The 14,984-nt window shown below is 47.7% G+C and overlaps 1 protein-coding gene across 1 annotated transcript in view; it reads right to left on the reverse strand.

Moving 5' to 3' along the window:
- Positions 1-8,875: 8,875 nt before the first annotated feature.
- MTHFR (methylenetetrahydrofolate reductase (NAD(P)H)) overlaps positions 8,876-14,984 on the reverse strand; it is an 8,524-nt gene continuing 2,415 nt past the window's right edge. Inside the window, exons 5-12 of the mRNA XM_009325284.1 lie at positions 14,907-14,978; positions 14,171-14,421; positions 13,279-13,413; positions 12,790-12,970; positions 12,214-12,396; positions 10,660-10,761; positions 10,291-10,410; positions 8,876-9,753 (exon numbers count right to left, since the gene is read on the reverse strand). Of these exons, the coding sequence (XP_009323559.1) occupies positions 9,556-9,753; positions 10,291-10,410; positions 10,660-10,761; positions 12,214-12,396; positions 12,790-12,970; positions 13,279-13,413; positions 14,171-14,421; positions 14,907-14,978 (1,242 nt within the window). The 3' untranslated portion in view covers positions 8,876-9,555. The remainder of the gene's footprint in view (positions 9,754-10,290; positions 10,411-10,659; positions 10,762-12,213; positions 12,397-12,789; positions 12,971-13,278; positions 13,414-14,170; positions 14,422-14,906; positions 14,979-14,984) is intronic.

Raw genomic sequence — 14,984 nt, forward strand, 5'->3', positions numbered from 1 at the left:
AGCAACAGGGAGTTAGGCAATCATAGAAGTCACAGCGGCAAGGAGAAAGGGCTGAGCTGCATGGAGTGACTGTGTTACAGCAGCAGTTCAAGGCCCTTTTTTGCTTTTCTGGATTACAGGACTGCAGTTCTGACAAGGAGGTGAAGAGTTGCTGGCACCAAGCAGAGAAATGCTGCCTGCAGAGGCACTTCATTGTCTGGTCAGCTCGGACTCAGCAACTTGTAAAGGCCCAGCAGTACTGCAGGCTCGTTGAGCTGTCTCGGTAGGTATTGTGCTTTCCAGAAATTTCCTAAAGCTGTCTGTTTTGAAGCTCTACACTTGCTTTTAAAAAAAAAAAAAAATTCTTCCTCTAGCTATCATTTTCTGTCTTCAGTGGGAGTTTTGCAGCCTCCCTTTTTTTTTCTGCTTCAAAATTATTATATTTGAACACAATAATTTCTAGTTTGATGGGAAGCCTCACAAATTAGAGCAAGCTCAGCGCTGCTGATGATAAGCCCTGGTAACTTCCTATCCACTGAACTGGCCTTACTCTCTACTCAATCGGAAGTTGAAGAGAACAACAGGCTTGGCACAGCTGGGACAGAACACCTTACTCCCAACAACTTGCCTTGTCCATCATTTCCCCTGACATTTAATGGGGAAAGGATGTTAACAGATCGGATGTATTTCCTAAACTCCCTCATGTGTATGTTTATTGTTAAAGTTTCAGTTACAAGGGTGTGAATCTGTGTGAGTTGTTTCTACAGTTGGTCCAACGACCTTTGTCTTTCTCAGAGCTTTTCTCAGCTGGCATCACTGGGTTGTGGAAAAAAAGAACCGAAAAGCAGCAGCAGCAGCCCTAAAATATCGAGTTCATTGCTGCAAGATGGCTTTTAGCCTGTGGAAGAAGAGACTGGCCCAGAAAGTGGAAGCTGACCGGAGATTCAGGTGTCACATTCGCCAGACTCTGTGGCGTTGGCATGCCTGCTGGCAAAGTGAGGTTACCAACACCTACAGCAGAACTTGTGTCTGTAGGAGCGGGATGCTGTGGGAATGGTTGGGATGGAGAAAGTCCCGCTTCTAGTTGTAACTCTGTGCACTGCTCCTCTGGAATGGCACATACTAGCCCAGGGGTCAGTAAGTGCCTGTGTCACTGCCTTCTTGTGGTTACTAGCAGGACACATGCCCTGCTGTTTTGTAGTGCTTTATGCTAGGGGAGATGCTCCTTTGGCAGCTGATTGGAAAAGGGGTGGATCTCGCTTTACCTGCACTACCAAAGGGGTGTTCAAGCAGTGCATTTTAGCAGCTGGGGAGTTAAATGGAGTTCAGATGCAGCATTCCGAGCTTGAACATGTCTCCTCAGCCCCAACAGTCAGGCTTTGCTTCAGTGGGAGCAGGGTGTAACTTTTGGGGCTGCTTTACAATCCTGATCCTGTCCCTCATGGGATTCCAAGTGCTTTAAGTGCTAAGTACTTAACACTCTGCCAGGGAAGGAACACTCCCAATTTTAGATGGAAAACTGCCTTGCAGATGAGAGTGGCAGTGACCTGTGATCCCTTGCTTGGGGAAGGGCAGGGGGGGAAAAAAAAGGTCTGACTGGCTTGCAGACAAAAAACTGCAAGGTGAATTAAAAAGTCACTTCAGCTGCTAAAGAGAGGACAGGAAGTCTTAGGAAGTCTGGTCCCATTTGGTATTTGCAGCAATGTATTCTCTGCTCTTGTCTGGACTCTGCGATGGAAAAAAAAATCATTGGGCTTAGTTCAGCAAGCTCTTGTGTTCTCTCACAGGGAATCGTGCTGTGAGGGAGAGAATGGGCTCAGCACAGCTGCCAGGAGAAGAAGAGGTTGGTCCTGCAGACATGGTATTGCCAAACAAAGAAGCAGAAACATGCTGCTGTATTCTGGGAACGTCTTCTCCTGCACAGGTTTGTTTCCTGCCCTCAAAGCATTTCCGAGGGAAGCTTTGAGTGAACAGCAATTTATGTAGCAGAGAATTCAGTGTTATTCAGACCAGTTTGGGTTTGAAAGTACAGCTAACTTGTGTAAATGCAGCTTCTGTAGGAGTGCTTCCCTGGGGGTGCTCCTACATTAAGGGGTCTGCTACCATAGCCTCACACTCCCCATCTCGTTCTTCTCATTCAAAACTTCTTTTCTTTCCAGAACTTCTGTTCAGTCTTAGTTGTGCAGTGTGGTATTTGTAAACTAAGCAAGAGAGATGCAACAAATTCATGTAGTTTAAAAAAGTGAAAGCCTCGTTTCCACTGGAACTACTCAGTATTTGCTGAAAGGAATATTGGGCAGAGGTCTTACAGAGATCTGATGTTTACAAACCTGAATCTTTTAGGTTCTGGACACAGCGTGTTGACTTTAATTTAAACTAATGTGAAAAATTGAATGGAATATATTCCTGCAGAAAAGCAATATTCAGTAAAGCCTGCGAAGGGAGAACCATGATATTCATCTCAGTGTTAGTTACGCTATAAGTGAAGCTGTAGTATGTTTTGGAGTCTTACGTTACGGTGCAGATCCTGAAAACACAAGAATTTAATCTGAAGAGCAAGGTGTCTGCTGCCAATCACTAACAACTTCTTTTCTCTCTTAGCTGTTGTTCAGTAGCCTTCTCATTGAAATCTGTTTTGTTTGTGGTTTATGTTGTGTAAGGCTACTGTCTGCCTGAAACACAGCAAAGTGTCCAGCTGCAGTGAACCAGGAATTGTTCAGTTCGTTCTCTTTGAGATAATTCAGGAGGATAGGAATGAATAAGATTATTTATGCCAAGGATTAATTTAAGGCATGAGAAGTGCAGGTTTGGCCCTCGCAGATTTCCTTTTGAATTGCAGGTTCAGGCTGAGAGGAGACAAAGATCTGCAGAGGAAAGAGCAGCTAAAAACCCAGTAAAACCTTAGTGGCTGTGATGCTTAGGCTCTGCACTCACCCCACCCAATTGCATTTTCTTCTGCAAATCAATCTGTGTGGTGGCACCCTAGTGGGAAGTGCATTTGAGAGAAGTCCTTAACGTTGCTCCTTCCTGTAGAGTGTCTCTCCACCATTAATCTTCCTTCTGAGCTCTCCTTTGATGAGAGAGCGCTTCTAATTTCTCACCTGGATATGGTACAGGCTGAGCCCTGTCTCTTCTGAGGGGGGCATTTTTCATGCTAGGATAACCTGCAATAGATTCTCTTGATCTTCAGAGAAGCCTGCCAGGCAGAGGATATTTACACCTCTGCCCTATGGTGCCGTGGGGTGATTTGCATAATGAAAGTCCAAGTGGAACAAGGAACGAAAAGGACAAGTCAAGAGTTAAAAGCAGATTGGCTTCTGGGGTAGCAGAGGAAGACTGGCCTCCTGTGCATCAGCCTGCAAGATACAGAGAGATTATTGTGGGTGCAGATTTACAGTGCTGTTAATAGTAACTCCTGTAAACATTGATTTTTTTGGAATAAAATTGTCTCCATAAAGATGCTGTATTATTCTAGTTGTACATCCCATGTACACAGGCCCTTAGTTTGTGACAGCCAAGAAAAAAATTAAAATCTGAATCTTGACAACAAGGTGCTGTCTTAAATCCAGCCTGGTTCTGCAGCAAGCAGACTTAAGGAGTCTGCTGGGTTCCATGCTGAAGGAGATTTTAGCAGTTTTATTCTCATGCCATAAGGATAAGCCTTCCTCAAGCATCATCCTAAAGATCAGCTGCTGGCACAGAGAAAGATTGAAAACTGACTAATTTAATTCCTTTCTTTTTTTGAGGGATCCACTATGTGTAGTGGCAGGGCAGCCTAGGAAAAGCATTTGTTTTGTAGGCAAAGGAAAAACATTGTGTAACATTGCATTCGGTTTGCAGAGGCCTTTGAAGAGGAGGAAATGCTAAAATGGCCAGAAAGCCAGACATACTCCTGGGCTTTGAGGAGTTGAGAGGTAACAGTGCTGGGAATCTGAAGTAAAACGAGGGCAAGTCTTTAGCAGAAAGAAACTGTAGTGAGGAGTCTGAACTTAACACCTCCCAAGGACAAGGCACTGGAAATATAAGTAACATGGAGAAAGATATATAAATGTTGATCGCAGAGGAATAATAGGAACAGTCTTTTTTCTTGTTGAATGCTCTTTCGCTTGCTTTGACTACTTACGTGTGACACTGCAGGGTGGGGTGAGAAGGTGGAATTTGGTCTATAGCCTGCTCAGTGCTGACATGGAAATGTGACTTTAGGCATTTACTGCTTTTCTACGCTTGTATTGTTTTTCAGGTGCCTAGTTACTTGGGCCCAGGTCACTGCTTGTAGACTGAGGCAGCACGAAGCCCTCTCTTGTTTTAAAAGGGTCAGAGAGCACCATCTCCTAGTTGTGAGCTTTACTGAGTGGAGGGTGAAATTCTTGAGAGCTGAACAGGAGGTGCTGGGAGAGAGAAACCACAAGTGGCAGGGAACCTCTCAGGGTAAAGCCTGTCACCGCTGGCGGTTGGCCTCAAGAGGACAGCAAGCCCTGCACCTAGGATCTGTGGCTGCCGTAAAACAGGTAAGAAAAGATGAATGTCCCTATGAGACAGTTATTCTTAACTGCCTGTTCTCTTGTGAAGACTTCAGTTGGGTCACTAGGCACCGAGATACAGTGACAAGGCTGGTATAAAAACCTGGTTTGACTTGTGACTGCTTAGTCTCTGCCTTTAAGTTCTTTACAGGCTGTGCACACAACTTCATCACCATAATCTGGCACTGATTGCAGCAACCATCTGGAGCACAGCAATAAGGAATTGGGGACATTTTGACCAGAGAGACAAGAGCACTCCTTCCTCTCTGCTCAAAGATGAGATGGGATAATCACTGTCCCCGCAGAGCAGAGCGAGCTGTCAGAGTTGTAGCTTTTTTCAAAAGACTCACAGCTAGCAAACCACAAAGAGGTCGATTGATTTGGAAGGGCTGAGTCAGTCCTGCTGGGATCTCATCTGTGCAGTTTCCAGCCTGGGGTCTAGCACATTAAACTACCTGCAGGGATATGAACATAAATGTATCTCTAAGGCTAGCTTGTGTGTGTGCTGTGCGCATTGTGTTTAGTCTTGGCTACAGCTGTGTTATTTCTGTTTGCAGGCCTGCAACTACTGGACAAAAGCAGCTGCCTTTTCCCAGTGCTCACGGCAGTGCAGTACCCTGATAGGTGCTAGGAAGAGCAGGAAGATGTCTCTGTCTTGGTCCATGAGTAAGAAGATGCCCCCTCCTCTCTTCCTTTCATGGGGCCATGTGGGGAGTATGAATGAGGAGGGAAGGGGAGTGGTGTTTGCCAGCCAGATGACTGGGATTCCTCTGTGGAGTAGCTGATCATGGCAGTTGAATCTGACTGTGGGTTGCTTCTGTGTTCAGGAGCCAAAGGACTAAGGGCTTATGGCAGCTCTGATCTCTCCCTCTCTAGCTCCGAGGTTAGCTCCTGTGTGATTCCTCTTTTCTTTCCTAGAAAGCAGAAGAGGCAGAGAAAAGGGTTCAGCACCAGCTGCCCCTCTTGGGCTTTTTCCCAGTGCCATTCACCACTGGCTAGTGATCTACAGAAGTCAAAACAGGGCTGAAAGGCTGCTGGTCCCTCATCTGGTAGAGAGACCTGGTGTGGTAGGACCCTCTCCTGCACACGCAAGGATCCAGGAGAACAAAGCAGAGGTGGACTTGGAGGGGTGGGATGAGAAGTGGCTTGGGTAAGTGGAGTGGAGGGCTCTGGGCTTCCTCTTGTTGCTGCCATCAGGGAAGGACTCCCTTGTAGGGCTGTTGGGCTGATAAAGTTTATTTTCCCCTCTTGCCTATAGGAGGAAGTATGTGAGGTGGTGGCATCACACGGTGATAATTCGCCGGTGCCAGCGTGACAGGAGACTGCGCTGTCTGGCAAGGGGATGGCATCAGTGGAAGGAAGCCAGCAGGGTGGTGATACTGGCTCAGGTGTTGGTGAGTGTCTGGTACTGCCACCAGGGTGGCAGTGATAGGTGTTACTGGGCAAGCCTGCTCTGCTTGCAGCCTCACATACATCCAGGGAGATGAGACCTGTGGATTTAACAAGAACCAGAGTGCACCAGAAACCCTGGTTTGCTGCTATGGCTACTTTTTCCATCTTTCTCTTTGAAATGCCAGCATGGCAGACTGGCATATCCACATATTTAGTTGTGCTTTGCCCCATCTTACAGATGGGAAGCTGAAGCAAGGTGATTTGTATAGATTGTCTGTAGCCTGTGCAAAAAGTTCACAGCAAGCATTACAATCTGTGTCCTTGTCTGTGTTCCTGATACATCCCTCTGGTGTCCCCAGCCTACCAAGGGGACTGTCATTTGGCCTCCCCTTCTGCTCAGGCCCTAGCCATCTGTGGAACAGACCTATGTTCTGTCTGGCTTCCTGGGCATTAGGTGTGTGAGATGTGCTCTGTCCTGCCTGTGGGACAAGATGATGCATGTATAGCGAGCACATCCATAGTCACTGAGGAGCTGTGCTGGAGCACTGATGGGGCACCGTCCTTTCCCCAGGGTACTGTGACGTAATTAGCCACAATATTTGCAGGAGACAGTAGTTCGGCAAGAATTTTGTTAGTAGTCAGCTTTGTTTGTTACCAATGCAAAGTCATTCAAGAGGGACCCAGGAAAGCAACTGGAAGCAAGGTGGGACTGGAGGGAAGTGAGGTAGTTTGCCTGCCAGAGCCCAACTAATCTGTGCGCTGCCTCTTTTCCTGGCAGGACCAGCAGCGGCTGATAGAAAAGGCCTGGAGGGTGTGGAGACGACGACATTTGCAAAGCTGCGTGGTGCAGAATTTTTTGGAGGAGGAAGCCAGGAGCCTATTATCTCAGGTAAGCATTTATGACTGCTTTAATTCTTTGGACCTCAGTGAACCAAAAAGCACCCCAAAGGGACAACTGGTGTTCCCTGTATGTCTCTCTGCACAAAGCACTTGCTTAGGGAAAAGGGAATGGGACTTGCCCAGAACAAAGAGAAATAGCTTCCAGCTTTATATGGGTTCATCTTTGGGTGTTTTTCAAAGCTTTGTGTCAGCAGTCAATTTCCCTGATGTGTGCCCCCTTCCCCACTGTTATCCGAGATGTTAATCCACTAATCCCCTGCCTCTCAAGGGCCCACTCAGAGAAGAAACAGGCTCCACGTTGGTGCAGGAGGACTGCGCTTACACCCGGGGCAGGCAAATTGCTATAAATTTGAGTGAGCAGGCAAAGCCTTAGAGCTCAAACAGCCAGTTCGTTCCTCTGCCTGCCTCCCAAAAATCCATGCAGGATTAGGTCCTCCTTTAACAAGATGTGAGCAAGTACTGAAATTAGAGGGCAGAGGGGGCATTGGTCTTCCTTTTCTCACGTTGATTTGTACTCTGCACTTCACTTACTGGCTACAGGAACATAGGGGAGACAGGGAAGGGCCCTGAGTGAATGGTGAGGCAGTTGGCCTAGCCATTGCTAGAGGAAAAGCTTTGTTTACGGGTACTGGGAGGGTGGCTGCAACCCCTCAAGGGTAACCCGAGTATTTGACTTGTCCACTTTACTATTTAAGGCCTTTGGAAGGTGGCGCCAGCTAACAGCATTCCAGCTCAAGGACAAAGGCTGCTGAAAGGTGGGGGCCTGCCTGCAGCTGCTGCTCATTTCAGGACACATGGAGGATACAGCTGGCTGTCACAACAAAGAGCTGGTCCTGCGCAATCAAGAAAGTGAACACTCTGCTCATGCAATAAAAGCAGTGCTGCAGGCCAGAAGCATGATAGCCAAAGGACAACCAGGAAGAGATGGTACCTAGTGAAAGGTCCTCTTTAAAGGACTGATAGCCTACCTCCCTAGAGGCACAAATTGAGAAGTTACTCCCTTTTGTTGTGAGGTTGCATTCCCTTCTCCTCTGGACCCTGATTTTGCTGGACTTCTGATTAAAGGTCAAAAAAACACCTTATAGGCTCTCCCTTTACTCTGTGTTTTTTCCTGGACCGGAGTTTAGTATCACGCAGGGGAGTAAGCAAATACATCAGTCTTTATAAAGAGATGAGCAGGAGCCTGCCTGTGCAAATGCTACATCCTGTTGATTCCAAAGTCTGGACTGTCCTTGGTAGCTGCAAACACGGGTCGTTATTTTTAGATTTGGCTTTTCCCCTGGGGGGGGATTCCCACATGGCTCCCACCTCCTCCCCCTGCCTAGGTCCATCAGCTCTTCATTAAGCCTTTCAGTGGGTGGCCAACCTCTTGACTGCTTCCTGCTGGTTCCTTTCTGTGCTGAATGGGCTAGAGATGAAGAAACCTGCTGGGAACAGCTGAGCACCAAAAGCTTTGCTGAGGCAAGACAGGCGTGTCTGACCCCCAGCCTTCCCATTACTTGCCTCTGTGATTGATGCCCTGTAATTACCCTGGATATATGAGCCCAGTCTCAGACAGCTGTAATGAGAGGGTCTGAAGAATCTGGAAAAGGCTTTTCTTCCTTGCTTGTTTGAAAGAGATGCTCACAGCATGGCAGGGATCTTGAAATCCCACTGGGATTTCCCCCAGGGTCTTCTTTTCCTAGCCTGTGGTAGCTTTGCAGGATTGTTAAGTACACAAAGCAGCCTCCATAGCTCTCCCAACCCCTTATTTCAATGCTGTGGGGCCTAAGGCTGTTAAGAGTCATTAGGTCAGGAAAGATAGGCTATCTTTACCTACGGGCACTGGAAAAGGACCACCACAACTCCTGTGACCTTGCAGAACTGAGCCAAAGGTTGTAGCTGATTGCTTTTGGTAAATTCTAGGATTTAAGCTTTCTTTGCTCTACCATGGAGCTTTGTCCATACTTTACTTAGGGCATGTGTTGAAAGTGAAGGCAGAACTGCCCCATAAACAATTGGTTTTCTTAAAACTTTCCCTTGTGCCAGGCTGATTAGTTTGCAAACAACATGAGTCTTTGCTACTTATAAGAGTATGGGCTAGTACAGGAGACATTTGTATTTGTGTATTTTATTGTACTTAATCTAAGAAATAGTGTGATTCCTACTCAGTCTAATCCAGAATTGAAATTCACATTTTCCTATTAAAAAGAAAATGGGAAATATAATAAAAGGAGAAAAGTTAGGGAGAAAATTTGAACCTTCTTCTGGAGTGAGTGCAAAAGAGAGCCTGATATGATCAGATATGAAGAAATACATCTTAGGAGTGCAACTTGAGCTTCTTTTCAGGGTTGGCAGCTGCTGAAATAGTCTCCTTGCTTAGGCACTGCTGACAGGAGTGTTTCTGCCCCCAAGGCAGCGTTTCTGGCATGAGAAAGTTACCAGAATCCCACTGAGCTTTATCACCGTTGATGCACAAGAGTTCTCCTGTTACCGTAATCAACATAGCCACGATTAGCACCTCTTCATCCTGCAGAGCTGGCCTTCACGCTCAGGCTAGAGCCTCAGCTCAGAGGTTCAGGTAGTTCTGGCTGTTGTTCAGTGAGAACGGGGGTGAGGGAGCCTTTGTGTTGGGGATAGAAGAGCATGTAGTGTGGGTAGATGGCAGAGCTAGCCTGGTCACTGGGTTTAGGAGTGTGTGGTCCACCATCAGCACAGGAGCTGCTTTTTCTCTCCCCGCAGTCAGTGGACGGAAGGAGGAAGTAAGGGATTATAAGAGGAATTTTCACTGCTGAGTCGGAGAGTTCAACAGCTCAAAAGTATCATCCACAACCTGCCAGAGGCAGTTTTCAAGTGGGAAGTCATTGTCCACCAGGTTGACCAAGTAGTAGTTGTCATGGATGTACTGGATGATCATGCGAGAGGGTGACTCCTCTTCATAGAGCTTGGCCCATTGCTCGATCCACAGTGCAAAGGCCTCATCCTGCCAAGGGGGGGAAAAAAAAGTGTAGTGGTGTAATACACATGTTAGAGAGCTGCATTTTCATACTACCTCATTTAGGACCACCGGTGTCACACATGCCTAGCCAGCCTGTGGCCTGTTTCTTAGTAAAAATTGCAAGAGCTGAGCAAGGAGCCTCGTGCTTTCCAGTCAGTGGGAAGTGCCCTGCACCCAACTGTTCAGAGCTGAACGGAGACATGTTTGCAGTAAAATGGCTCAATGCTGCCCCTGTGCGTGTAGGAGGGGAGGGAGAGCTGCTGCCCAGAGCTCTGGGGGCCAGTACAGTAACAGTGGTAGCTCCCAAGCCTCCTGTTACTGGGCACTTGGTGTCTGTGCAGAGCTCTTGCCGGAGCAAAGTTCTCCTTACACGGAGAGAGCAGGAGGAGCAATATCTGGACCTCTGCAAGCTAATACCACAACAGTACTCAATTGCGAGAAGTGTCACAGACTGAAAACAAACCAGAGACGCCGAACTTCCAGGGCACCACAGCAATGTATCCAGCAGGAGGGAGGACTCACCTTCCAGGAGAGGAAGCTTACAGGATCCACTACAGTGGGCTGAATGATCTCTCTGCCCGGGAAGATGCCCCAGGTGACAGCATTGGGTTGCAGATCTGGAGCATTGGTGATATTCTGGCCCTGCCAAAGGAAGCAAAACCTTTCTGAAGCAACTGCTGGAGGAGGGATTGAGTGAGTTGGAACAAGTGCATTTACCCTCTCCTTGTTAAGAGATCAGACAGTTGCTGCACATCACAGCTGACTTGCTTTACTTTCCCTTCCCTTCATCACCCTTCATATCCCACTTTGTTCGCAGTGACATCTGAATCTTTGATATTTGCCTCTTTCCCAAGGTGGTGAAAGGAAAATGTCCTGTAAACAACAGCCTACCTTGACATTGACAATGTGGTAGTTCACTCGCAACTCGTACTTCTTCAGCACTTTGAGCAGTGCCGTGACGATCTCACTGGAGGTGAAGAACTCTAGGTATGCCTACAGGGAGGGATGGGGAAGGGGAAGGAGAATGAGAGCCTTAACTCATGGCAGGGCTGGGACAAATACAGGCAACCAAGAGGACAGTTGTAGAGTCTGGGCTGCTTGGAAACCAGGCAGTCTAAGACTTGTATGTCCATTCCCAGAAACGTGTACTACAGAGGAGGCTTGAGCAAAGGGCAGAGCAAATTAGTAAGAGAGCTGGGGCGGGGGGGCAGGAATAATTGGTGGCAGCAGAGGTAACAGACCAGGAGCAGCCAGCTCAGGAAAGCTACAAGCTTCCCGTTTTGCACCCACGTAAGCAGACAGGCTGGAATAAGCTCCAGACAGTGTTAACCGTAACTGCTGTGCCTAGGAAGCAGTCTGTGCCAGACAGAGCAGAGTGCTTGGAAGAGGCCTGAGCTTGACCTCTATTCGACATGGTAGCCTGTGAACGGCAGTGTTCTGCCAAGGCAGCCTAGTCTGGTGGGAGCAAAGTCGGGGGTCTCAGCTGGGCTCTCTCAAGCACCCTACCATTCCCTGTCCTCATCTTTTGTTCACAATTCTCCCTGTGTGCTTATACAACCAAACTGTACTTGCTCCATCTACTGCTGCTCTGTGCTTGGCTGCTCCCAACAACTGCTTCCCCTCCCCCCATTTCCTGGCTATTGTGTCAGATGATGGATTTCCCCTCACCTCGGGGGATTTTTTTTCCTTTGAAAACATAACTGCATTTGCCATCTGCTGGTCTCATGGCTTTAGCGGTTTGGATCCCTTTTGAACAAGGCTGCTTTGTTTCCTAGTATGAGCCACTTGCTTGGCATTTACCTTGATGGGAGATTCCTATCACAGCCATTAGTGGCAAGGCTCTAGGGCCTGAAAATGCATGACAGTAGGAGGCAGGCATGGCAGATAAGCCTGCTTGCAGGCCAGAGAAGGAACCTGGCAGCTGTCTGAACAGCACAGCAGTAGTGCTGTGGGGTGGGGGCAATTGGTGGAGAACTCTGCCTTAGAGAAGGACAGACAGAGGAATTTTTAAATGCCCAGTTATTACCATGAGAAGATGGGTGGTAGAGATTCTACCTCATTGATTCCCATTTTATGAAAAACCTAGGTGCTTCCTGCATTGCTGAATGGGGATCCGATGCAGTGGGCAGGCGCATGTTTGTATCTAAAACTTCATAGCCCTGCTCTATAAAGAAGTTACCAATAATTACTTGCTGAGAGTAAAACAAGCAGCTCTATGTTCAGTAGATGTTTTGAGGTGGGGGAAAACAGCTATGAAGTAAGCTATAGAGATGACATAGTCTGTCTCTTAAGACACCAAAGGAGCTTCGCCTTGTCTCAGCAAGAAGGCATTAAGATAAGGAGCAGGCAGAAGGATTATCCGGGTGAAAGCCTAGGACCTTCCTACCTAACAGAGACCAAACTGGGTCATAATTCTTTGCTGCCTAGCCCAGAGCAGTGCAGTACCTTTTGGAAAACATAACCCCCACTGGGGCCCCAGCCTACAATGGGGTCTGTGGACGGTTTGCCATTGATGTTTGGCTGGGAGTTGATGGTCAGGATTCCTCGTCTGTTAACCTTCTCCAGCTGCTCCTTCAGAAGGTTGGTTTCAGTAGCAAGAGGGTCATCGTTCCAAGGCATACACGTAACCTACCGTGAGGAGAAAGGATGGCTCACAATGGATGTAACAACCCTTTGGTTACCATCTGGATGTTGAAGGAACTCAGAAGTGCCCTAATGGTCCCAAACACACCTGCTTCAGGAGAGAATTCCCAGGTTTGGTTCAAGGGGCAGGATATCCTCAACTCTAAGAATGACTGCTGAAGTCTGTTGGTACTGGTCCTGTCATACTGTAGCAGCTTTCCTTTTATGTTGAGCCCTAGCTCTGCCTGCTGGATTCCCTTCAGCCACTATCTCAGCAAGTCCTTTTGGATAGGGAAGTGCCAATTCTTGTTTAGAAGAACAACGTGGTACCAGGAGCAAGAGGAAATATGTGCTACTGTCTGTGCTACACTGACCATCCCTTCCTGGGCCATCGCTCACCTTGTGCCCGTTCTTGTTGGGTTCTCCAGTGATGTAACAGGTGAACACCTCAAAGACGCTCTCCTCACCAGTCAGCTCTTCTCCCCACATTTTCAGGAGCTCCTCCCGGGGAGACTTGCTCTTCAGGTAGAAGAGGTAATAGTCCTTCAGTTCCCCAAAGGCTGGAGAGGAGGAGTTACCCCTGTAAGGGGAGCAGACACAGGATTAACAGGCCACTGAGGAAGATGAGCTGATTTGGTGATGCAGGAAGACAGCCACCCAGGAAAAGAAGTATCCAACAAAATCCTAGAGACCAAAAGCCTTAACATCTTGGTGCCATTCTCTTCTCCTCATTCAAATCCAAGCAACTGGGGACGACTTTGTTAAGAAGCCACCTGTTCTGTCAAGCCCAAAGTGTGCCCAGGACACCCACTAACGCCAGAGACCAGCTGTGGAGCAGGCTTTCATACCACACCTCTACCTCACTGCCACTGCAGGCTGACAGCTTACCATCGGCCATTGGGGAAATCGTCCCATTCTTGAGTTCGATAGATGTAACTCTTTGGCCTAGAGGCCCAGAAGATTGGCCGAACGTCTTCAACTCTTCTCTTGGGGTGAGCGCTGACTGCCCAGGGCAGAGGCCGCCTGCATGGGAGGAGCAGACGTTAACACAGTTCCTCTGCTGACTTTCCACTAGAGGCTGGAAGCCCTTCCCCTGGAGAATTTTGCCTCTGGGGAGAGCAAGTAACAGGGGCTGAGAAGTGTTCTATTTGTCAAGAAGTAGGACAGAAAACTATTCTTCCTTTATGGAAAATCTTTTCCCACTCAGTTCCGTCACAGGATGCTCAGTAGGTGTCTATTAAATGGTTAAGTACAGGACTGACACCTGAAATTGAATGAGGTAAGGGAAAAGCACTGTGTGAAGCTATTTTTAACAAGAAGAAAAAACAGCTATCCATTTTCATTTGCTTTCTCTTGTCTGTGCTGAAGCCTGTAGACTTGGAGAGAAGTCCCACATTCCCTTTATCAGCTGCAGAAGAACCCTAGAAATCCACAGCGGGAGCTTACATAGCACCTAGCCTGTAAGAGGGGTTGTGACCGACCTCAAAAAACATGTTTCTTCCAAGTGGCAGCTCTAAGAGTTTAGTTTTTTAAAGTTCCAGGATAGGCTACTTTAAAGCCACTTGTCTAAAACAAATTCCTCCTTCAGCTGTCCCCTCTATTCCTCCCAGCTTTTGTCAGAGACCTGCAGGAAGGGTGAACTTCTAAATGCAGAAAGGTGCTTAAAAAAAAAAAAAAGCAGCAGAGGAGAGGTGCCAACCCATCCATTGCTTGAACCTTCAGTAGATGGGATGGATGTATGTGAAAGAGGAGCTAACAGAAGCCAGCATATTCTGCTCACCTGGGGTCCTCCTTCCATATGCCCAGGCGCTTAAGGACTTCGGTAGTAGCCACTTCCCGATTGAGGGTGTAAAAATGGAGCCCGTGCACCATGCCACTATCCAACAGCTCCCGGCACATGGACACTGCCAGCTCCACCCCATAGTTCCGGATAGCTGCATCATTGTCCTTGATGGGTTCAATCACATCTTTGATTTCTTGAGGCACTTCCAACTTGGAGAGCTTCACCAGCTGGCGCAGGGAGTGGTAACCCTGGATGAGGATGCAGGGGATTTTCATTTTTCCAAGGCCCTTTTCTGACATCCCAGTAACACAGGTACTTGATCTCGATTTTGTGGCAGGAGATTTAGAATTGGGGCTCCTGGATGCTACTCCTAGGCCCCACCTCTAGGATGGTAACGCAGTCATGGTCACGTCACTGTAGGTGATCTCTTCCCATTTCTTTACTCGTTGCCTGAGCCCAGCATGCTGACAGTGATGCATAACACCTTAGGACTGGTAGACCATTGTCCTTTATATCCCTTTTTGCCATATGGGCACAGAAAATCTTTTAAGCTTATTGCTACATGCCTAGGAGTTTAATGTGGCAAACCACCTACAGATTTGTCACGTTTAGCACCCTCACTTCCCACAAATTTTATGGAGGATATTTACAGACCTCTCTCAGGCCCTGACCCACAAACACCTAATATCCTGGATCCTTATTCCCTCCCCAAACCAGAATTACTGGATTTCACCTGTATGGGGAAGATGCCAGGAATAATGGGGCAGGTGATGCCAATGGCTTGACAGTCCTTCATGAACTTGAGAAAGGT

Source organism: Pygoscelis adeliae, unplaced genomic scaffold (genome assembly GCF_000699105.1).
Source record: "Pygoscelis adeliae isolate BGI_AS28 unplaced genomic scaffold, ASM69910v1 Scaffold36, whole genome shotgun sequence".
Classification (NCBI taxonomy): domain Eukaryota; kingdom Metazoa; phylum Chordata; class Aves; order Sphenisciformes; family Spheniscidae; genus Pygoscelis; species Pygoscelis adeliae.